Source organism: Fukomys damarensis, unplaced genomic scaffold (genome assembly GCF_012274545.1).
Source record: "Fukomys damarensis isolate Sample0158 unplaced genomic scaffold, DMR_v1.0_HiC HiC_scaffold_37, whole genome shotgun sequence".
NCBI lineage: Eukaryota > Metazoa > Chordata > Mammalia > Rodentia > Bathyergidae > Fukomys > Fukomys damarensis.
In genome coordinates this window covers 3,345,107-3,368,985 of record NW_022900949.1, presented here as the reverse complement: position 1 = coordinate 3,368,985, position 23,879 = coordinate 3,345,107, and the positions used below count along the sequence as shown (strand labels likewise).

Below are 23,879 nucleotides of genomic sequence, written 5' to 3'. Positions count from 1 at the left end.
GCTCTCCTCTGCCCAGCCCACTACCAGGTCCTGTGTGGGAACCAGGTTCCGGGCTTTATACTCGACGTCCACACAGGAAAGCCCGCCGGTGAGTGATGCCAGGGCCTCCCCCACCACCCCCATCCGCACTCTTCTTAGTGAGTACTCCTATCAGATTGTCCCCCTTTTTTTGGTGGTTTTTTTTTTGAGTGATGGATAAATACTCACAACATAAAATTCGCCATTGAGCCCTTTTTCAGCGCTCAGTTTCACAGTGTGAAGCACATTCCCGTGGCTGTGCTGCCTTCCCCAAGAGCCCCCTGCAGGTCGCTCTCATCTTCCCACTCTGGATCTGTCCCCACAAAACAAGAAGTCCCCACCCATCCCCAGCTGGGTACCCACTGGCCTACTTCCTGTCGCTGTGGTTCTGACGGCTCCAGGGACCTCCTAGGAGACAGATCAGAGAGTGCCTGGCTTTTGATTTAGGAAATAGTGACAAAAAAAGAGTCTGCTCATGTTCGGCATAGATACAAATTTATTTGTTTATTTTTCTTTTCTGGTACTGGGGGACTAAACCCAGAGCTTTCACACTGAGCTGCATCTTCCTGGCCCCGTCTTATGTTCGACTTTGAAACAGTCTCTCACTAACTCACTCTGCTACCCGGGCTGGGATCCAACTGGCGGACCCTCCTGCCTCAGCCTCCCAGAGTGCTGGGATGACAGCCTGCTGCTGCCCCTAGCTTAAAAAATATTTCTGACCTGTGCCTGGTTGAATCGGAAACTCTCCAATAGCAGAGGGCTGTGTGTGGGGTGAGAGAGTGTGTGTTACACACAGGCATTTATGCGGATGGAACTCCTATGATATAATTCATGTACTATACACTTTACCCAAAGTGCCCTGTTCACAGCTGGGAGTGTATTTCAGTGACAGGGTGCTTGTCTAGCGCTCTCAAGTTCCTATATTTCATGCAGGAGCCCAATTTGGCGGTCTTGGCACATTCATAGTTGTTGCAGCTATGACCGTAAGTGAAGTTAAGAACATTTCATTATACAAAAAGAAACTGCTAGCCAAGTATGATGGCCACGTACTTGTAAATCCCAAAACCCTATAGGAGGCTGAAGCAGGAGGATCACAAATATGAACCCATCTAGTACAACTTAGACCCTGTCTCAAACATTTTTAGAACTTTTTTTAATTTTGGGGGGGTCTTGTTCATTTCTTTTGTTGTTACTCTTGGTTTTGTTTTGTTGTGTTTGAGACAGGGTCTCTCTGTGTAGCCCAAACTAGCCTCGAACTCAACAACGACCCTCCTGACTCAGCCTACTGAGTGCTGGGATTACACAGGTGTGGCACAGGTGTGTGCCTGGAAAATGATATTTTTCGAATTTTTTGTAGAGGTCTTGGGATGTAGCTGAGTGTAGAGGAACCCCAAGTACCACAGTATTAGGAAGAGAGGGGGAGGGAGGGGAGGGAGGCCCGACCCCAACGAGCAGGCACTTAACTGCCTCCCTCAGCCCTGGCACAGTGACTTCCTGTCTCCGTGGATGACGCTTCCTGTCTCTGGAGCCGTGCCCCTGCGCACCTTGCTTCTTGGCTGAGATGCCCCGCCCTCTTTTCAGCACCCCGTTTCCAGGGTTCACCCACTCTGTGGCTCGCTCCAGGGCTTCTTCTGTCCCTGATGTGGCCGAGCAATATTCCACAGCTCGGGTATTTCATATTTGGCTGTCTGTTCACCAATGGATAGTTCCAGTTTTCTTTTGTTTTGATAAATATCATGCCCTCTGAGGTCTTTCAGTCACGCAAAGCTGTTTTGGTCTCGTACGTCCCAAGAAACAGGGCCACTGAGTCCCAGGAGTGAGTGTGTGTGTGTGTGTGTGTGTGTGTGTGTGTGTGTGTTTCTCCTTTTTTGCAGCCCTGCGGTTTGAACCCAAGCCCTTTGCACTGAGCTCCATCCCCAGCCCCTTTTTATTTTTTGAGACAGGCTCTCACTGTGTCTGAGTTGCCCAGGCTAGGCTCAAAGTTGTAATCCTCCTGCCTCAGCCTCCCAGAGTACTGGAATTACAACAGGCTTGCACCACCACACCCACCTGAAGTGTGCATTTTCAACTGCAAACAGTCTGCTCTCTTCTTCCCACACCCTGACTTCCCCCTGGTGCAAGTGGATACATTTTGGCCACAGTAGGTTTCTGGATCCTGGTTTCAGCTACATCTTCCAGCAGACTGCAGGACCAGTGGGCTCCCGGGAGGCCCTGGGGACTGGGCTGCCCCTGATGGCTCGTGTCCTCCCCAGACATTGATGAGTGTGGGGAGATCCCGGCCATCTGCGCCCATGGTGTCTGCATCAACCAGATTGGAAGCTTCCGCTGCGAGTGCCCCTCTGGCTTCGAGTACGACAGCGCTTTCCTGGCTTGCAAAGGTGCTGGCCCCTCGGTCCCCAGTCCTGGGGTCTGGGTGGGGTGCTGGCTCCCACCGTGCAATCTGGTCCTGTAAATTCTGCGAGCCTCAGTTTCCCTGTCTGTAGAGTGGGCTGTATTTCCTTTCTGTTGTCAGACATCATGCCCGACACTCACACCTTAGAGCGGGGGAGGCTGATCTGGCTCACAGTTTCAGAGGATTCAGGCCACAGTCGGGAGCGTCGTGGAGGAAGGGCCTGGCGGAGCGAAACTGCTTGGGTTATGGTGTTGGGAAGCCGAGCGGAGGAAGCAGTGGCAGAGGAGAACGGGCCAGCTCTGTTTCCAGGGGTTCAGGGTTCAATTCTGTCCGTCTGGCCTCTCTCTCATCCCCACCCCGTTTCCTGGCTTCCCAAGATGTGGACGAGTGTGTTGGCCCGGAGAGGCCCTGCCCAAGGAGCATGGACTGCGTAAACGTCCCAGGCAGCTACCTCTGCCAGTGCACCCGGGGCTTCCGGCTGTCACCTGGTGGGACCTGCGTGGGTGAGAGGGGTCCTGGGGGAGCAGGGCATGCAGGGCAAGGGGGCCAGGCTGGATCACCTGCGGTGACAGGGCCCGGAACGGTTCTGTCTGGGTCTCCCTCCCTCCCTCCCTCTTCCTCCTCTTTCTCTCTATGTACATGTATCTAGATGTGATGCCACTGAGCTAAATCCCAGGCCCGCTTGCAACTTTTTTTAGTTTTGAGATAGGATCTTGCCCTGTGATCTAAGGGGGCCTTGAACTCCTTAAAATCACCATGATCCCCCACCGCAGTCTCCCAAGTGCTGGGACGCCAGGCATGTAACACCGCGACCTGTGTCGTTATCAGTAGTAGTACGTCCTTGCAGTATAGAGTGATTACATCCGTCACAGGGACTTGGTCCGCCTACTTGACACATTTGGATTCTTTTTACATTGAGCCAGGCGTGGTGGCGCACACCTGTCTTCCCAGCACTTGGGAGGCTGAGGCAGGAGGATTGCTGCGAGTTCAAGGCCAGCCTGTACTGCGCTGCATAGCAAGACCTTGTCGTGCCAGGGCTCAGGAAGAGTGAGGTCAGCCTTGGTGGGGTGGAACGCCTGGGGACACCACGCTGCCTGCATCCCCAGGTCAGAACGAGTGTCGGGAGCTCCCCAGTGTCTGCAGCCACGGCGACTGCATGGACACAGAGGGCAGCTACAGGTGCCTGTGTCACCGCGGCTTCCGGGCCTCAGCAGATGGGACCCTGTGCGTGGGTGAGAGCCCTTCCTGCCCCTTCCTGGGCCAGGCTCTGCCTGGGGTCTGCCCGCCCCCAGGGGTGGGCAGGGCCCTTCCAGCCACCGTAGTTCACAAACAGACCCGGATGTGACCCCTGGCGCGCAGGTCTTAGGTAAAGGACTTGTTCCGTGTCCGCCTGTCTTCCCCATCCATACCATGAGGATCGAAGATGGTAGCGGGGTACTTCCCAGCCGTCCCTTCTAGGGCCCCAGCCTTCTCCTCCACCACCCCAAGCACCTGGTGCGTGAAGGGGTCTTGGCTTCGCTCTGACAGACCTCGATGAGTGCGAGAAGCGGCCGTGCCCAAACGGGACCTGCAGGAACGTTGTGGGCTCCTACGCCTGCCTCTGCCCCCTTGGCTTCGCACCAGTGCACGGGACCTGTGTGGGTGAGTCGCGGGCGTCCTCCCCGCTGGGACGTGGCTGCGTGGCCCGAGGGTGCCTCTTGGAGAAAAAAATGACCTCAGGCATTCGCATTTCCTCTGGAGATGAGCCAGCCTTTCCCCTTCCTGCAGTTTCCCAGTTCCAGGTTGGGCTTGTAGGGCTCTTTTGTCAGAGTTTACGCCAAGAGCGGTGACAGGCAAGTCGACCTCATGACCTAATGCTATGAATCGGCCTGTGTGTGTCCTCTTAGCTGCATCCCACACGTGTGATTAAAAGGCCTTTTATTTATTTATTTGTACTGGGGATCGAACTTGGGCCCTTGCACTTGCAAGGCAGGTGGCGGCACCATTGAGCCAAGTCCCCAGCTACCCACATGTTTTAATGTTGTGTTCTCATTTGCACTGAATTGAATTCAAAATAGTTTCCAACTTCTGTTAGGGCTTCTCTGGAGAAATCCTAAGAGAAGGAGGTGAAGAGTTAAAGACCTTGGTGGTATAGCATTACCCAGTTTGGGTCACTGGGTGAAAGTGCACGCCAAGATCAGGCAGTGTGGGTTCAAATCCCAGCCTGGTCACCTACCAGCAGTGTGACCCTGGGAAGGCAATTCACCTCCCAGTGTTTCCGTTTTCTTATTTACAAAAGGAGGATTGTTGTTTTGTTTGTTTGTTTGTTTTGAGACAGGGTCTCACTATGTAGTTGAGACTTAACCTGGAACTCACTCTGTAGCCCAGGCTGGTCTCGAACTCACAGTGATCCTCCTGCCTCAGCCTCCGGAGTGCTGGGATGACAGGCGTGTACCACCACCACCATGCCCAGCTCAAAAGGAGGATTAATAGTAGGGCTTATTAGAGCAATATCAGACTTCTCAACAGAAATATTACCAGGGCTGGATGTGGTGGCAAAGCCCCTGATCCCAGCACTCGGGAGGCTGAAGCAGGGGATCTCTGTGAGTTTGAGGCCAGCCTGGGCTACGCAGTGAGTTCAAGGCCAGCCGGAAGTACATAGCTAGAACCTGTCTCAAAAAAAAAAAAAAAAAAAAAGTGTGTGTGTGTGTGTGTGTGTGTGTGTGTGTGTTACCAGAAAGCCAGGCATAGTGGTGCATGCCTGTAATCCCAGGACTTAGGAGGCTGAGGCAGGAGGAGCACCACAAATTCAAGGCCAGCCTGGGCCACATAATGAGACCTTGTCTCAAAGAACAGACAAAACAGAAATATTGCCAGAGAGAAAGAGACAGAGAGAGACAGACAGACATTATATTATAGGGGTCAGTTCTCTGAGGAAATATAACCATAAATGCATAGGCATCCAATAATAGAGCTTTAAAACATATAATGTAAAAATTTACTGAACTGAAAAAAGAAATAGACAAATCCCAGCATGCCTCCCTCAGTACTAGGAAGCATAAACAGACAGGAAATGAGTGAGGATAGAGGAGACCTGAGCGATAGCATCTCAACCTCTACAACATTCTGGAATCAGCATTCTTGTCAGACATATTCACCAAGAACACCATACGGTGGACCATAAACATAACCTTAAGGGATTTTAAACAGTGAAGTCACACAATGTAGTAGGTCCTTGGGTTGCACAGGAATGAAACGAGAAATAGGTCACGGAAAGATTTAATTTCTGGGGCCAGGGATTTATTTAGCTCAGTGGTTCCACTGCCTGCCTTGAAAGTGCAAGGACCTGAGTTCAATCCCTGTACCAAAAAAAAAAAAAAAAAAAAAAAAAAAAAAAAAAAAAAAGATTTAATTTCTAAATATTTGGAAATCAACGCACTCCTGAATAACTCGTAGGTCAAGGAAGAAATCATAAGGGGAAATGAGAAAAATGCTTAGAGTTAAATGGAAATGAAATCATGAAATATCCAAATGGGTGGGATGCAGCTAGAAGGGTTATTATGCTTTAGACTAAAATGTCCCCCAAATTCTCATGTGTTTGAGAGCTGACTGGCTTATAGGGTTAAAGGCTCACCAGTGGCTTGATTCCGCCACTAATGAGTGCTTTGTGCAGGTGGGGCGTGGTTGGAGTTGGTCACAGAAGCCATGAGCCGAGCACCTTTCCCTCCAACAGGCCCTTCCGCCTTCTTGTTTCTGCTCAGAGCCAGCCCAACCACGGGCTGAAAACATGAGCCCAAACAGACCTTTAAGCTGGGGGTGTCAGATATTTTGTCCAAGGACAGGAAAGTCACTCAGACCAGAGCACTCAGAGGCAGATGCATAGCACTTTGTGGTCTTACAGAAAACACCGGTACTCACCTCACGGGGTGGCAGGAAAGTTACTGTACAGCAATGTGTGTGTGTGTGTGTGTGTGTGTGTGTGTGTGTGTGAGTGCTCGATAAAGAGAAGTCAGTGCCATCGCTGTGGGTGGAAAGGCAGGAGAGGCTGGGTTCGTGCAGGCTCTGCGGCTGACCCTTCCCACCCATCTTCTCTCCGCAGACATGGACAAGTGTCACACCATGGCAGGGCAGGTGTGCCGAGCGGGACGGTGCCTGAACTCGGCCGGCTCCTTCCACTGCCTCTGCCAGGGCGGCTTCAGGCTCACAGCTGACGGGAAGGACTGTGTGGGTGAGTTACCACTGGACCGGAGCCATCTCAGCAGCCTCTGCTCCACCTTGACCGGAGGTTCGTACTTCGCGGTGAGCATGGCTCCATTTAACATCCATGCGTTTCATTTAAAAGTACAGGAAGAAAAACACTAGCACCTCCTGTTTTCACAGAGTGCATGGTTTAGGGTGAGGCTGTCTTGAAAATATAAGTTTTCAGGGCCGGGGGAGTTAGCTCAGTGGTGCCGCTGCCTGCCTTGCAAGCACAAGGTCCTGAGTTCAATCCCTGGTACCAAAAAAAAAAAAAAAAGAAAAGAAAATATAAATTTTCTGCTAGGCATGGTGGTGCACACCTGTAATCCCAGCACTATGGGAGGCTGAGGCAGGAGGATTGCGAATGTCAGACCCTAAAAATGAACTTTTCCTGACCCTGCCCTGGAGACACTTTCTGACAAAGATTCTCCCGCATGCACACTGCCCACCCAGCGCTGTGGGTCACATTGAGCCCTCAGATTCCGTGCCCTGCACCCCCACTCCATCTGGCCCTCCTCACAATGGAGGCTTCCGCACCCTGCTGGCGGTCCCACTTGTACCCCTCCCAGCTCACGGCTCTGCCCCCCCAGACACTGACGAATGCTTGGAGGATGCCAACCTCTGCCTCTTTGGCACCTGTACCAACATTCCCGGGAGCTTCCGGTGCCTCTGCCCACCTGGCTTTGTTCCCTCCGACCATGGGCACCGTTGCTTTGGTGAGCTGGGCACAGGGTGCACACAGGGCTTCAGAAGAGGCTGGTGGGAGGTCAGGCGGGGAAGAGTCCAATTACCCAGGAAAGGGAGGCTGTGGATTTTATACAACACGGCAGGAGCTCCGACCAGACGCCAGTGCCTCTGCACAGTGCAGTTCTGCTAGTCCCAGGACTTCTCTGGCTGATAGGATTCTGAGGAGAGCCAAGGTCTGGGAGTTTGGGATCTGAAGCCTAAGATCTTCTAGCTCTCCAGAATCAGTGGCTTTGCCTCTCCAAAAATGAATAGGTTGGAATATTGCTGTTAAGGTTCCCACCTAACCAGCCAAAGTCTCAGGGCTGGTTCTCATTGGCCCGGTAGGAGTCACATGTTCATCCCTGAGCCAATCACCACAGCCGCGGAGGGGGTGCTCTGATTGGCTGCTGTTAGACTCAGCACCTCCCCTTCCCCAGGGTTGGGGTGAAGGGCAGCTGGGCGAGAGCTTGCTCCTGCTGGCCCTTGACGTTCCCACGCCTCCCCGCGCCCCCCAGACACCCGGCAGAGTCTCTGCTTCACTCGCGTTGAGGCTGGGAGGTGCTTGGTGCCCAAAGCTTTCAACACCACCAAGACCAGGTGCTGCTGCAGTCAGAGGCCGGGCGAGGGCTGGGGTGAGCCCTGCGAGCTGTGCCCTCGGGAGGGCAGTGGTAAGTGGCTGCCTTGCCCTGCGCCTGTCCTCCCTCCCCCGTTCTCCCCGCTTCCGGTCCGAGCCTGACTCCCTCCCCCTCCCTGGCCAGCTGCCTTTCAGGAGCTCTGTCCCTTTGGCCACGGGGCGGTCCCCGGCCCGGGAGACTCTAGAGAAGGTGAGCCCCTGGCCCCTGAGCCCGCCACGGCTCTGCCTGGGTCCCCGGGTCCCCGTGGGTGTCCTGGGCCCACGGCGACCACACTGCCTGCCACCCTGCGGCTGCAGACGTGAACGAGTGCGCGGAGAACCCAGGCCTCTGCGGCAACGGGCTCTGTGTCAACACCGACGGCTCCTTCCGATGCGAGTGTCCCCCAGGCTACGGCCTGGACCCCACGGGCGTCAGCTGTGTGGGTGAGTGAGGCCCGCGGGCCCTCCCTGTCCTCGTCCCTGCGTCCTCCCTCCCCACTTGGTCGCACGATCACCGGATCGCCCTGGCACTCAGGTCATACAGAGTGTGTTAACCCACCCGTGGTGCCCCCGGGGAGGCAGTAGCGAGGACGGGGCCTGTGCGGGCCTGACCACCCCTCCTTCCCCCAGACACAGACGAGTGCTCTGCGGGGCAGCCCCGTGGGGAAGGCGCCTGCACCGATGGCATCGGGGGCTTCCAGTGCGCCTGCACCCATGGCTTTGAGCCTGGCCCCATGGCCCGCTGCGAGGGTACAGGCTGGCGCCCTGACACAGGGCTGTGTGGCAGGGACACCTGGGTGGCCTGGGGTGGAGAGCGAGGACCCTCGGGGCAGGCCCCGCCCACGAGACACCCCTGTGGCTCCCACAGACATGGACGAGTGCTTGCTGAACCCGCTGCTCTGCGCCTTCCGCTGCCACAACACCGAGGGCTCCTATGTGTGCACCTGCCCGGCTGGCTACACCCTGCGTGAGGATGGGGCCATGTGCCGAGGTGGGTCCCACACGGCACGGGGGCGCTGCCAGGGCCTGGGGCTCCTCATTGTCCATCCCATGCTCCCTCTGGCATGGAGGTCCAACCTGGGCCCCAGAGTCCCATAGACTGAAGTGTGGGCTCAGGTCCTGTGCTCCCTGCCTACAGAACAGAAATAAGAGCTGAAGCTCCAGGGTGCGAGGGAGCCCATGGCACTGAGCCAGGGAGCTTGCAGAAGGTGCTCTGTTGGGCAGTGTCATTATCTTAGTCCAAAGAATAGGATGGCTGTGCACACCTGTCATCCTTGGCACTTGGGAGGCTGAGGCAGGAGGATCTCTGCTAGTTCAAGGTCAACCTGGGCAACCTAGTGTGTTAAGGCCAGCTTCAACTACATGGTGAGACCTTGCCCTTCCCCAAATAAAATACAGTAGATTGGGCCAGGGATTTAGTTCAGTGGTTCTGCTGCCTGCCTTGTAAGCACAAGGACCAGAGTTTGATCCCAGGTACAAAAAAAACAAACAAACAGTGGATCAATGATATCTCCGTTGGTCCAGAGTCTTAACAGGTTGGCGAAGGCTGGCCCTGTCCTGAGTGGAAGAGGACAGAGGGACCAATGGTCACGCCTCCTGGGGGACATGCGGTCATCTCTGTGACAGTTTTTGTTACTGTAAGGGAGGAGGCACTGACTCCCTGCAGTGCACACAGAAGCCCCTCCTCCCACCACGGCCACAGAGGCTTCCTTGATCGCAGTGCTCAGTGTCAAGGGCGAGAGACCCTGAGGCTGGGATGTGACCCCTGGGGGCTGTTTCTGAGTCCCCGTTCTGGGTCATGGTGGGAGCCCGGCAGACTCTCAGGCCCCGGTGTAGGCAAGGGAGATGGGTTTGGGGGTGCAGTCCTGAACGCTCTGGGGTGGGCCACGGCCTGGGGCTCCCTTCCAGACGGGACAGACTCCCCTGTGGCTGTGGGGGGTGGGGCTCTGGGGCTGTCCGGTGGAGCACCTGTCCCTGGTGGTCCCCAGATGTGGACGAGTGTGAAGAGGGGTCACAGGACTGCCACGCCCACGGCATGCTGTGCAAGAACCTCATCGGCACCTTTGCATGCGTCTGCCCGCCGGGCATGCGGCCCCAGCCTGGCTCCGGGGACGGCTGTGTAGGTACGGGGGGCAGGGGCCCCACCGGAGGGAAGACAAGCACGGCTGTGGGGGCTGGCTCGGGCCCTGGCCACCCCCTGGCCTGCTTACGCCTTCCCACCTCAGATAAGGACGAATGCCGCGCCCAGCCCAGCGTCTGCAGCCATGGCCAGTGCGTCAACACTGTGGGCAGCTTCTGGTGTGACTGTCAGGAGGGCTTCCAGCCCGGCCCGACCCTCACCGAGTGCCACGGTGAGTGTGGATGCCGGGAGCGCTGGGAAGCAGACAGGGTGACGGTGGCAGCCGAGCCGGTGCAGACACGCCTGTTCCCTGCACACACCCCGTTCTAGCTTTTGTCTTTTTTTTTTTTTACTCCTGTGAGGGTAGAACTCAGGACCTTGCACTTGCGAGGCAGGTGGTGGCACCACTGAGCTAAGTCTCCGGTTGCTTTTGTCCTTTCACTCAAACGTCCCGGAGACCTGCTGCCTCCCGCTCCCCGACCTGTCCCCCAGGATTCCTCCAAACTGGAGCAGCACCGGGGAATGAGCCCTCCCAATCTCCCACTTCCTGGGAGCCAATCCCAGTACGTGACCGGGGCCCATGTCTGTCCAGTCCCTGTATCTTTTCCAGTCCCCACACGTTTTCCTGAGCCAGCGTCCACCCAACAGCTCCAGGCCAGGGGTGCACACCCAGAGTCCTCCTGGACCCCGCTGTCCTTGGCCTGCACTGCAGTTTGCCCCAAACGGAACTCATGATCCTTGTCCCCTTCCTCGGCTCCGTGCAGGTCCCTGAGCAAGCTTCCCAGAGTGACCGTCTTTCCCACGCCAGGGTCCCGTCTGCGTGTGTCCCCTTCCCATCTCCCAGGAGGGAAGTGGACATCTATCTCTGGGTGTCGTTTTTCCCTCCATTCCATCCCAGACGCCCCCACCCCGATGTTCACTGGTTTCCCTGCTGCCCCTTGGTCATCTGTTCTTTCTGTGACCAAAGGACGCTGCCCTTTGTCCCCAAGAGGTCGTCCTGCCTCTGCAGTGCAGCCCAGGCCATCCTGAGGGTTGGGGGGCGGTCTGTTGCTTGCATCCCAGGTCACTGAGGGTGTTTCACGGGGAGGGTGTCAAAGGCCTCGCCCCGTGCGTATGCACCAGGGGGCGCTAGACCCCCAGCGTCTCCCGTTCACACCTCCAATGGCTCCCTGCAGATGTTCGGAAGGGGCGCTGCTTCTCCGAGGTGCTGCAGGCCGCGTGCCCATCCCACTGGAGCAGTGGCGAGGCTGTGCCCAGGGCCGTGTGCTGCTGCGGTGGCGGCCGGAGCTGGGGCCCCAGCTGTGAGCTGTGCCCTCTGCCCGGCACCTCTGCCCACAAGAAGCTGTGTCCCCACGGCTCGGGCTACACCACCAAGGGACGAGGTGGGGGTGCTTGGGTGTGTGAGCCATTCTTTATGTGTACGTATGTGTGTGTGTGTGTGTGTGTGTGTGCGTGCACCTTTGTGAAAGCAGGGTGTGCTCTGGGTGTTTGTGAACCTGAGTGGCCAAGTGAGCAGTTATGTGAACCAGTGTGTGTGTGTGTGTGTGTGTGTATGCGTGCACGTGTGTGTTCTCTGCATGTACAAGCTCATTAGCGAGCACATGAGCTGGTGTGTGCTGTGTGTGCAAGTTTGTTATTGGGCCTGTGTCCGTGTGCACACACGTGTGCTCAGTGGAAGGTGCACCACCAGCGTGTCTGGCTGGCTCAGGGGCAACACATCCTGGGGGCGGGGTCCACAGGAGTGGGTGTGGGGGAGAGGAGCCTGGGCTTCCAGCGGGGACAGGCTGCTGGGTGGAAGGAAGGCTGGGGACATGCCCGGGACACCAGGTGGCCGCTGGCCCCGCCCTGCTCATCCCCAGATGTGGACGAGTGCCGCGTGCTCGCTCACCTGTGTGCCCACGGCGAGTGCATCAACAGCATGGGCTCTTTCCATTGCCACTGCCAGGCTGGGTATGCACCGGATGCCACCACCACCACCTGCCTGGGTGAGTCTCTCCCCCATGACCCAGGGCTGTGAGTTCACAACACTTGCTTTCCATTTTCAAAGTTTGCCCACCTCCCAAGGGAAACGGAGCACAAGACCAGAAGCACAGCTCCCTGGGCTTCTCCCCTGTTTGGACTGTGTCCCTGCTCCGATTTCCTTCTGTGATTCTCCAGCAGTTTCTTGTCTAAGTCACGGGGCAACACCTCCAGCCTGTGAGACAAGTCTGGCCCTTTGTTTGGTTTTGTAAATAAAGTTTTATTGGCACACAGCCATGCCTATTTGTTTATTGATTCTTAATGTCTCTGTTCATATAATGGCTGTTGGTATCCTACCTGGATACCAAAATCCAGGGCTGCTTAAGTCCCTTTTATTTATATATGACATACACATTTTTAAAATTTTCTTTTCTCTGTACCAGGAACTGAACTCAGGGCTTTGCACTTAGCCAGGGAGGCACAGCACTGCTGAGCAACACCCGTGGCCATTTTCTTTTTTTTTTTTTTTTTGCTGACCTTGAACTTGGGTGATTTTCCTGCCTCAGCCTCCCAAGTGCTGGGATTACAGGTGCGAGCTGCCAATCCCAGCTCTATACACATTTCTTATTTGCTTGGTTTTGTTTATTTTTTAATCACTTATTTATTCGGTGGTGCTGGGCATGGAACCCAGGACTTTGCACATGCTAGGCAAGTGCTTTCCCACTGAGCCACACCCCAGGTGCTCCTGTATTCTTTAAATTATTTCTAAACCAGATATAGTGGCTCATGCTGGTAACCACAACACTTTGGGAGGCTGAGACAGGAGGATGGCAAGTTTGAGCCCAGTTTGGGCAATTTGGTGAATTAGCGAGACCCTGTCTCAAAATTTAAACATTTAAAAGGGCCAGGGATGTAGCTGAATGCAAAGTCCTTGGCTAAATCCCGAGTATTGCCAAATAAATAAATCATCTGTAGATGACTTTTTAACACCTAACACAACATAAATGCTATGTACACTGTTGTATTATTTAGGGAATAAAGCCTGCATGTTAAGACCTTTTTGTTGAGGAATATTTCCGGGCTCTTGTTGGTCGAATGTACAGGTACAGAGAGCAGACTCCGTGTAGTACTTTGCTTTTGACAGAAAGAGGTGCCAATTCCGTGTGCTCCATGGATTTGGGGTGGTCAGAGTCTGGGAAGGGAACCCCAGTCCCTGAGCAGCCCCCCTCAGTGCCTGACCTCACCCTTGCCATCCCCCGCCCCCAGATGTGGACGAGTGCGCCCAGAACCCGGAGCCATGTTCCTTCCTCTGCAGAAACACGGAAGGCAGCTTCCTGTGCACCTGCCCCCGGGGTTATCTGCTGGAGGACGACGGCAGGACCTGCAGAGGTGAGGTACCCTCTCTTCACACCCATCCGCCCCTATCCTTTCCCCAGGCCTCCCTGACCACTCCCAGACCGGGCCCCACCCCAGGGCAACAGGTCACGCCCCTGACCGCTGGGGGCGGGGTTCTTCCCTAGACCTGGACGAGTGCTCCACGCGGCAGCACAATTGCCAGTTCCGGTGCATCAACACCATCGGTGCCTTCGCCTGCCGCTGTCCCCCAGGCTTCACTCAGCGCCACCAGGCCTGCTTCGGTGAGTGCCTCGGGCCCGAGGTGGCGTACTACCCAGCCTTCGCGCCCTTGGTCACCAGATAAACACCTACCGGATGTATGCCAGACGTCGGGGACTTGGGGGTGATTAGAACAAAGCGCTTGCTTCCTCGGGCTCCATCCTCCTCCTTCCTTGCCCTGGGGTGCTGGAAGCCCCACTCTCAGCAGCCGCTCTAGCCTGGGCCCTGGCCTCTCCCTTTGGCCCTCACCAGAGTACTCCGGAAGTCCTAGGAGTTCACACTGTCCAAGGCGGAAGTTGGGTTAGAAGCCAAAGCCACAAGGGCAAATGCCACTATCTTGTGGCGCCGGGGAACCAGATCTCCCACAGGCTGGGCCCAGCTAAGGACCCAAAGCTCCCTCTGTTCACTCATCTACCATCTTCTGAGCATCGACTTTGTACCAGACAGTGCTTCCAGCCAGAGGATGCAAACTATAGCCCGCCAGCCTTCACAGGCCCTCAGCTTGCATTTGCTAATAAAGTTTTATTGGTACACAGCTATGCTCACTTGATCTATCACCTGAGGCTTTGTTCACATTGTGATGACAGAGTCCAGTCTTTCAATAGAGCAAAAAAAAGTTCACTCTCTGGCTATTTACAAAAACAGATTCCAGGAGTCCAGGAGAGCAGAGGCTGATACCATCATGGAACTTCTAGCAGAGAATCAGAACTGGACACAGACTTAATAAAATGTTTTTTGTTGTTGTTTTTTGGTTTTTTGTTTTGTTGGTTTTTTGAGACAGGGTCTCACTATGTGGTTGAGACTGACCTGGAACTCACTGTGTAGTCCAGGCTGGTCTCGAACTCACAGTGATCCTCCTGCCTCAGCCTCCCAAGTGCTGGGATTACAGGCGTGCGCCACCACACCCGGCTAACTTAATAAAATGTTAGAAGGTATTGAGAATGTAAAAGTAAAAACAAAGTAAAAGCAGAATTAGCAGGTTAGGAAAAAGGGAAGCCTGCAGTATTCAAAGAGCAATCAGCTAGCCATACTGGTGACTTACGCCTGTCATCTCAGCCCTCGAGAAGCTGAGGCAGGAGGATCACTGTGAGTTCAGGGCCAGCCTGAAGTACACAGTAAGACCCTGTCTGAAAAAAAGTTTTTGTTTTTTTTTTTTCAGTGCGGGGAATTGAACCCAGGGCCTTGTACATGCCAAGTACACATTCTACTGCTGAGCCACACCCTAAACTGTTTATGACTTTTATTAATTTTTAAATTTATGTTTATTCCTTGTGATACTAGGGACGGAACCCAGGGTCCCGACAATGAACTACATCATCTCCAGCCCCCCCACCTTTAAATTTTGAGACGACTGGGTCATAAGTAGCCCAGGCTAGGGTCAAACTTGGGATCCTCCTGCTTCATCCTCCCAGAGTGCCGGGGTGACAGATGTGCATCACCACACCTGTTTTATGTTATTTGTGTGTGTGAGTGGTGCTGGTGGACTCAGGGCCGCACACCCCCTACCGCTGAGCTACATCTCCAGCCTGTGCAGAGTTTTGATGATCTTTTACTCCCTTACTGGGCACTGTCCTAAGTCCTGTGTGTAGTTAATTTAGCTCTCACCCAAAGAGCGCCAAAGGAGGTATCAACCACCTCCATGTTGCAACTCAGGAAACTGAGGCCAAAAGGGAAAAATCAGTTACCAGATTCCACAGCTTGCAGGTGGGGATGAACCCGGTCTGGTGGCTCACACTTAGAAGCCCAGCCCTGCGGGAGGCTGAAGCAGCGGGATTGCAAATTTGAGCCCAGGCTGGGCAGTGTAGCCAACTCATCAAGACCCTGTTACAAATTTTTAAATAATAAAAAATAAAAAGATGGGGCCGGGGATTTAGCTTATTGGCACTGTGCCTGCCTTGCAAGCACAAGGTGCTGAGTTCAATCTCAATACCAAAAATAAAAAAAAAGTGGAGAAGCTGAGATTCAAGCAAAGCCCTGTATCTGTACCGTCACAAATACGGGCAGCGATTCTGCGAGAAAGGAACTGTTACAGCTCTTACTTCACAGAGGAGGGGGAGATAGGCACAGAGAGAGGGGCGACTTGCCCGAAGCCACACAGCACGGTGGCGCCCTAACCGCCGGGAAAACCCGCCCATTCTCTGACCTCTGCAGACCACAACGAGTGCTCGGCCCAGCCTGGCCTGTGTGGTGCCCATGGACGCTGCCTCAATGTCCCAGGCAGCTTCCGCTGTGAGTGCTACCAAGGCTTCACTCTGGACAGCTCAGGCCACGGTTGCGAAGGTAGAGCCGGCAGGGGTGGGGTGCGAGGCTGGGGGACAGTCATGGGAGGCACAGCTGAGCCCCTCTCCCTTGTTCTCTGGGTCTCAGATGTAGATGAGTGTGATGGACCTCATCGCTGCCGTCGTGGCTGTCAGAACGAGGTGGGGGGCTACCGCTGCAGCTGCCCCCAGGGCTTCACCCAACACTCCCAGTGGTTGCAGTGTGTGGGTGAGTGGCACGGATGGGGAGGAAGAAGCAACCAGGAACTGCTTTCCTGCCAGATGCTGTGACCTGCAGAACTATTTAAAACTCAGGTGGGCCAGCCTGGGATGTCTCCCACTGAGCAGCCAAGGAGCAGCTAAGCAAACATGACGTAGTGTTCAAGTCCGTTTCTGGGAGAGTGGTGGCTGGGAATTGAGAAGGAATTGGAGACCATGCCTGTGATTACTGGGAAAGAGGGCCGTGGTTGATTGGTAATGTCTACTGTGGGAGGAGAGTACATGGATTGACTAGTCATGTCTGACGTAGGAATAGAAGGAAGAATATTGTGATTGATGATGTTTGTTGTGGGTGGCTGGCTGGAGAGAATGCAGTGGTCCATTAGTGATGTCTGCCATGGGTAAAGTGTAAAGAGTGCGGGAACTGCTGGGGATTTAGCTCAGTGGTTCCACTGCCTGCCTTGCAAGCAGAAGGTCCTGAGTTTGATCCCTGGTACAAAAAAAAAGTGCAGGAACTGATTAGTGACTAGCAGGGGAATGAATGCTGGGGTTGATTAGTGATGTCTGCTGTGGGTGCAGCAATGGACAGTAAAGGCATGAGTATATATTGCATCTCCCATAGCTGTTGCAGTGAGGCTGCCTTCTCTGCCCTCCTCCTGTCATTAATGGTGGTTCTTCAGCTAAGTTTTGTTCTGTTTCTTATTGGTCTTCCTGTGCCACCCTTCCCTCAGGCTTTTGTCCCCAGTGCCTTCAGGGATGGCACAGATCCCTGGTTTTTACTGGTGATTCGTTCATTTCCTCTTCTTGTTTACTCATCCCTTCCTTCCCAAACTCTTCTGCAAGGATTTGCCTTGTACCAGGCCCTAAGGTTGCAGAAATGAGCCCCAAACAGACCCCATCCCAGCAGAGGAGACATCTCCTTAGACTGCTCATTGGCTTCTCTATGGAGGACCTTTTTGCCTCCTAAGGGACATTTTGAAGCCTGGTGGTGCACACCTATAATCTTAGCTTCTCAGGACACGGAGGCAGGAGATTTGTAAGTTCCATGTTGGGCAATCAGCGAAACCCTGTCTCAAAATATATGTGAATTTTTTTTTTTTTTTTTTTTTTTTTTTTTTTTTTGGTACCGGGGATCGAACTGGGGACCTTGCACTTGTGAGGCAGGCAGCAGAACCACTGAGTTAAATCCCCAGCTCTATCCTGTCACAAAATATAATAAATAGATAAATAACTAAATAGGACTAGCGCTACAGCTCAATGGTGAGTGCTTGCTCAAGGTCCTGAGTTCCATCCCCAGCCCTGCAAAAAAAAAAAAAAAAAAAAAAAAAGTCCCTTGGCGGCCTTTTCAGTAATCAGAACTCCACAACTGGGGGCTATAGGGTGGGCAGAAGATGCTGCTGAACACCCCACTGGACAAGGTCAACCCCACCGCAGAGAACAGCCCAGCCCTCGTGTCACAGGGCTGTGGACGAGACAGTTTATGCCAGAGCGGCCCACAACTCAGGATTTAGGAGGAGTACCATGAAGGAGAGCCCCGGGCTTCGGGGCAGGGCCTTTGCGGGTAAGGAATGTGGTAAGGTGAGGAGGGAGACAGGTGTAGTCAGGGTTCCCAGTGAGCTCCGGCAGGCCGTGACCTTGGACTTGAGCTCTTGAAGGGCAGGCCTTCTGGGTGGAGGCCATCTCTCTCTTCCTCCCCATCCACAGACCAGAATGAGTGTGCTCTGTCACCCGCGGCCTGCGGCAGTGCCTCCTGCCACAACACCCTCGGTAGCTTCCGCTGCATCTGCCCCTCTGGCTTTGACTTTGACCCGGTCCTCGGGGGCTGCCAGGACGTGGATGAGTGCGCTGGGCAGGGCAGCCCCTGCAGCTACAGCTGCGCCAACACCGCGGGCGGCTTTCTGTGTGGCTGCCCCCAAGGCTACTTCCGGGCCGGGCAAGGGTGAGAGGTCTGAGTGGGTGGGAAGGGGTGGACCAGGCACAGACTCCATGCCTGGTGTGTACACGTGTTCATGGGGCACTGAGGCAGGATTGTAGGTTCAAGCCCACCTTAGGGAATTTCGTGACTTAGTGAAACCCTATCTCCAAAAGTAATTAAAAAAATAAAATAAATTTTTGAGACAGGGTCTCACTATGTAGTTGAGACTGACCTGGAAGTCACTGTGTAGCCCAGGCTGGTCTTGAACTCACAACGATCCTCCTGCCTCAGCCTCCTGAGTGCTGGGATTATAGACATGTGCCACCATGCCTGGCAAAAAAAAATAATAATTTTTATAAAGGTGGAGTTAGGGATGTAGCTCAGTGCAAGGATGGTGGTATCGATCTCTAGTAGTATTTCCGTAGGACCTGTGGACATCCTCTCTACCAGCTCTACCGCTGAGCTGTACACTCAGCCCTCTTGGATGATTTATATAATTTCTAGATTACTTATAATGCTTACTGCAATATGCATGCGGTGTAAATAGTTGTTAGCATGTATTGTTTAGAAAATAACAAGAAAAAAGCCTCTGCATATTCAATGCAGACCCAGTGTAAGCCTAACCATAAGTAGGCATCAGAGCAACAATGTGACTTTTTTTTTGTCCCAGTACTGAGATTGAGCCCAAGGTTTTCACAATGAGCTACATCTCCAGCCCTTGTTTATCCGTTCTGTTTGTTTCAAATTTTGAGAGAAGGCTTTTGCTAAATCAGTAAATGGCCCAAGCTAGGTGAGGATTTGTAATCCTCCTGCCTCAGCCTCCCAACGTGCTGGGATTACAGTTGAGCACCACTGCATCTGGGCCGGACAGTGCACTTTTTTTTTGAGATTGCTTTGCAATGTTAGGCAAGCGCTACTACTGAGCTGCCGCCAACCCTGTAGCATTTTCAGTCCCGGGTGGTTGAGTAGGGGGATGCAGAATGCATCCCTCCAGAGGTCCGAGTGTAGATTCATACATGGCACATGTATGCTACCCTGCACACAGGTCCCCACCTGCACACACCCTGGGCACACTTGGGTACATTCACTTCTCCCAGAAAAGGTATGCTATCTCATTCCCATGTTCACGCCTATGCCCTGGTGAGCCCAGGACAACTTTTCTGCAGGTGTGCGTGGCGCCAGAGCCATGCCAGCGCACACAGAGGCACCTTTATCTGATGGCTCCTCCCCCCAGGGCAGCTGGCTCACAATGGAGGGGAGGTAAGGCTTGGGTGGAGAAGTACCGACGGCTGCCCTGAGAGCCTGCCTAACTCATCATCCTGGCCCAGGCACTGTGTCTCTGCCCTGGCCTTCAGCTCTGGACGCCAGGAGGCCCCAGGTGAGGAGGAGGAGGAGGCACTTTCTCCGGAAGCCTGCTATGAATGCAAGATCAATGGCCTCACTCCTCAGGACCCGTCCCGGCACAGCACCCAGGGAGGCCACCAGGTATCACAGGGGCTGCATGGGGCAGGGGCAGCCAGAGCCCTGCGGGTGGGAAGGAGGCTGTGACCCTGAAAGAGTGCTAGACTCAGCTGGGCGTGGTAGAATACACCTGCAATCCTAGCTGCTCAGAAGGATGAGGCAGGAGGATCTCAAGTTCAAGACCAGCCTAAGCAATTGAGCAAGACTCTGTCTCAAAATAAAATCTAACATCACAAAATGCAAGGACCTAAGTTTGATCCCCTGTCCCAAAAAATAAATAAATAAAAATTGAAAATAATAAAATGAATCTCACAGAAAAAGCCTGGGGATATGCTTAATGTTCCTGTACCCCAGCTCGTCCCTCCTGTCATGGTACATGGGTCTCCCCGTCCTTCTGTGGTCCTGGGGTTTCCCTTGGGGACTCTCTGGGCACATCATAGCATTCCAGAGGATGATTCAGGCTTCCCCTACAGAACCTGTGATGCAGTAATAGACAAGGAAAAAAGTTCCTGCTCCTGGGTGGATATTCTGATGAGGAGAGACAAATATAAATAAATAGATAGATAGATAGATACAGGCTTAGTTTGATTTTGGTACTGAGAACCGAACCCAGGGCTACATCCTAAGCTCTTTTTTTTTTTTTTCCTTGAGACAGAGTTTTGCTAAATTTCTCAGGCTGGGCTTGAATTTGTGATCCTTCTGCCTCAGCGTCCCAGGGTTCTGGTGTTACAGGCGCGCACCACCACACCTTGCCGTGTACCACATTTTATAACACATATAAATATGATCCATAATAAATATCATTGGGGAATAAATAAACCCCGAGTGAAATAAGCATGATGGGTCGGAGGGGCTTTTCACTGTTTAGTCAAATGCTGAGGACATCACATAAACCTCTTTTCTCTAGTTGTCTTTCTTTTCTTCCTCTTGCTAAGGAGAAAACATGGCACTATGTCATTCAGCCTATAGTTCCTTTTATTTGCCATGGGCATGAGAAGGGTAGAACCCTCCGTTGGGGTTAGACCTGTATAGCCTGCCCTGGGTACTAATGAGGGCAGCGGCTTACAAGAGGCCAAGGTGTATTTGCCTGCAATACCCGCTCGCCGCCAGAAGGTGTCAGTAAATGCAAAATGTCCCGGCCACGCTGCGGGAAAGGCCTGTGACCGTCAGAACCGGGGGCGGGGAGGCAGGAAGAACTTTCACTTTAATGCAGCTGCCCGGCTGCTTGGTAGGCATACGAATGAAAGTGTGGGCATGCAAATGAGGCAAAACTCACAGAACTCGGGCCAGGCAAAGGAGAAAACACAGATAACCTTCTGTGTGCTTGGCTTGGTCTACCCACCCGGAGCAGCCTGTCCCTGAGGCTGGCTTATTGAGGGCACTGTCCGGCTGCCAGCACCAGGACCGCACTTCAGAGAAGTGCAGATAAAGGAGCGTTTGTCACCCCCACACAGGGGCTCTCTAAGAGTGCCAGATGCAGGGAGTCCAGCGGAAGCCAGCTTGGCTCTTCTGTCTCCTGGCCCTGCTCCTTTTTCTCTGGCCCAGCTGGGTGTCCTCTTTGTCTTTCTGCCAACTCTGGCACCCTTTGGGGGCTGGTTCCTGCAAAATGTCCCTTGGTCTTAACACCAGCCATCAGGGCTGCCCCGGGGCTGTGCTGACCAGTGCCATCGGAGTGACCAATGGCTGGGTGTGTAAGGCAACACTTGATTCATTTAGCTCAGAATGGCAGGGGCCTCAGCTGAGACGAGGGGTCTGAAAACTATAAAAGTGGCCACTCAAGCAGGGCATGGTGACACACACCAATAATCCCAGCATTTAGGAGGTAGAGGCGGGAGGACCACTGCAGGTTCCAGACCAGCTAGTGCTACATGGAAAGTCTTAGGAAAAATCAGTGAACAAATAAATGTGACTGCCTAAGTCGGAAGTGGTGGTATGTGCTGGTACGCTCTGGGAGGCTGAGGCAGAAGGATCAAATGATCAGGTATAGCCCGGGCAATTTAGTGACTCAGGGAGACTCCGTCTCAAAGGTATAATTAAAAAAGAACTAGGGGTATAGCTCAGTGCAAAGATCCTGGTTTGTTGGTTTGGGGGTTTTGTTCAAAGGCGATGACTGCTACCAACCTTTTCTTTTTGGTACTGGGGATCAAACTCAGGCCCTTGCACTTGTGAGGCAGACAGCAGAACCACTGAGCAAAATCTCCGGCCCCCAACCATTCTTTGCTTTTCTCCTGGAGCCAGCTGTGGCCTTGTGCCCTGACATCCTCAGCCTGTGCCAACCTTGGCCCTGTGGGTGGAGGGCTAAACAGAAGCCAAGGGCAAAGAGCACAAAAGACCCTTACCCCTTGCCCGGTGAGGTGATGATCCCCCTATAAACCCAGCAATCGGGAGGCTGAGGCAGGAGGGTCACCAAAAGTTCAAGGCCACAGGGCTATACAGTGAGTCGAAGGCTAACTTGTCTCAAAAGACAAAAATAAAAAACCTTTTCCTCTGCACTAGGGAGGTAGGAATCTCTGTCCCAGAGCATCCTATGAACTGTATCCCCATTCACCCTGCCTCTTTCCCCCCAGATGAGCATGGCCACCCTTGATGCCGAAGTCCCCCTGACCTTGGTCCTGAACCTGTCACGCCTAAGCCAGGCGGAGCACATCCTAGAGCTCCGGCCAGCTCTGCAGGGCCTGCAAGGCCTGGTCCGCTACTTCGTCGCTGGAGGCAACCGGCAAAGTTTCTTCTCCATGCAGCACCAGAATGGCCTCAGCTTCCTGCAGCTGGGGCGGTGCAGGCCGGGGCCTGGAACGTACCAGCTGGAGGTGGTGAGCGTGGCAGGGGCCGGGGGTGCCCAGCAGGGACCTGAGGGCTGGGCCTTGAGGCTGAAGGTACAATTGCAGCTCCTCTAGTTGGGAGGGGCCTCAGTGGGTCCCAGCACTCCAGTACCAGCAGATTCTGGAACCAGTGGGACTGTTCCTCACGGCGATGGCTGCCCAAGTCAAACGCCAAAACTCAGGAAGCGCGGCATGCTATGCTATGACCTCAGACGAGCCCAGCCTGTGCCCACACCCTCTGTGACAGACCAAGGGACCCCAATACTCCATCTTCCCTGGAGACGTCTGGTCATTGCCGTGTGCCTCCTCTGCCCCTGGGCCAGTGAGGGTCCCTGTGGTCACAGCCTCTGGTCGATCGCAGACTTAGACTTCTGTACTGCACTGTGGCTCCCGCCCCCAAGCGAGGGCCAGTGGGACATGGGGACAGGTGGCTGGGGTGGGCATGGGGCTTGTCCCTCGGGGCAGAAAAGGACTCACCACTGCCTGCTCATTCCCCTGGGGACTGGGCCGGGGTTCTGGGGACGCTTTTATATCTGAAGTGGAGACAGCAATAAAAAGTTATTTCAGGTTAAACCTGCCTGTCCTTTGGCAAGTGCTCTGATAAGACACTGCCCTGGGGGCTCTGCAGCCCCAGGGGACCAATCAGTTCTGCAGGCGTCACACCTGTGCATTTGGCACACGCCTGGACTGTGCCGGGCAGCGGGTGGCAGCCAGGCAGCTGTGCCAGCGCCCATGTTGGCCGCCAGCACTGGCAGTGTACGGGGTCCCCGGCACACTCCTCCCAGGCAGGTAGCTGTCACCTCCATTTTACCGTGGGATGGAAACGGAGGCTTAGAGAATTATGGGGGCCAGTCTGGATCACCCCTGAGGTATGGGGGTGGGCGACCTCCAGAGAGGGTGTGTTTGATTTTCCCCCAGGACATCCCCGGTGTGCTGGAGCTGAGGCCTTCACTTGCAGAGCCACCGTGAAGGCCTGGTCACAGGGCTCCGTCCTGGCCAGGTCCTGAACGCTGACTTCTCTGTGGCCTCAGGGCAGCCTTCCCGATCTGGACCCATGGAGACTCGGGCCCTACAAGTTGTCCCGAGCGCTGGGGACACAGATCTTGGGGTGAGGGTGGGTCCCAGAGCACCCCATAACAAAACAGGACGGGTGTGGGAGTGACATCCTCCCAGATAGTTTATTTAGAAGTTGTCATAGATATACATATATTTTTAAAGCAGCCTAGGAGATGTCTTTGGAACAACCAGAGGTTCCCAAGGACTGGGGCAGGCAGCCAGGTGAGTGGTGAGAAGTCACAGGTAAGCAATGTACCTGGGGCGGGGGTGGGGTCTCGGATGGATGCTCACCTGCTTGACTTTAAATAAGGTCAACTTTCTCTTCCCAGCAGCCCAAGGGTGGGAAGAGGTAGGGACAGAAAGGAGAAAACCACGCAGGCCCAGGAACTACGACAGTGCAGACTGAAGGACACAGGGCAGGGGCAGCAGCCAGCACTGCGGATCGTGGAGAAAGACGCAGCCGCCAGGTGCCATTGGAGGATCCCAGAGGTG

General features: G+C 54.3%; 1 protein-coding gene across 1 annotated transcript in view; it reads left to right on the top strand.

The window, feature by feature from the left end:
- Fbn3 (fibrillin 3) overlaps positions 1–22,916 on the top strand; it is a 57,219-nt gene extending 34,303 nt beyond the window's left edge. Inside the window, exons 25-46 of the mRNA XM_033759401.1 lie at positions 17–88; positions 2,271–2,396; positions 2,788–2,913; positions 3,517–3,642; positions 3,938–4,051; positions 6,489–6,674; positions 7,219–7,344; positions 7,870–8,022; positions 8,113–8,178; positions 8,286–8,411; positions 8,836–8,958; positions 9,956–10,090; positions 10,193–10,318; positions 11,262–11,468; positions 11,946–12,071; positions 13,312–13,434; positions 13,566–13,682; positions 15,811–15,939; positions 16,027–16,146; positions 17,841–18,075; positions 19,380–19,536; positions 22,080–22,916. Coding sequence (XP_033615292.1) covers positions 17–88; positions 2,271–2,396; positions 2,788–2,913; positions 3,517–3,642; positions 3,938–4,051; positions 6,489–6,674; positions 7,219–7,344; positions 7,870–8,022; positions 8,113–8,178; positions 8,286–8,411; positions 8,836–8,958; positions 9,956–10,090; positions 10,193–10,318; positions 11,262–11,468; positions 11,946–12,071; positions 13,312–13,434; positions 13,566–13,682; positions 15,811–15,939; positions 16,027–16,146; positions 17,841–18,075; positions 19,380–19,536; positions 22,080–22,406 — 3,146 coding nt within the window. The 3' untranslated portion in view covers positions 22,407–22,916. The remainder of the gene's footprint in view (positions 1–16; positions 89–2,270; positions 2,397–2,787; positions 2,914–3,516; positions 3,643–3,937; positions 4,052–6,488; positions 6,675–7,218; positions 7,345–7,869; positions 8,023–8,112; positions 8,179–8,285; positions 8,412–8,835; positions 8,959–9,955; positions 10,091–10,192; positions 10,319–11,261; positions 11,469–11,945; positions 12,072–13,311; positions 13,435–13,565; positions 13,683–15,810; positions 15,940–16,026; positions 16,147–17,840; positions 18,076–19,379; positions 19,537–22,079) is intronic.
- Positions 22,917–23,879: the final 963 nt, after the last annotated feature.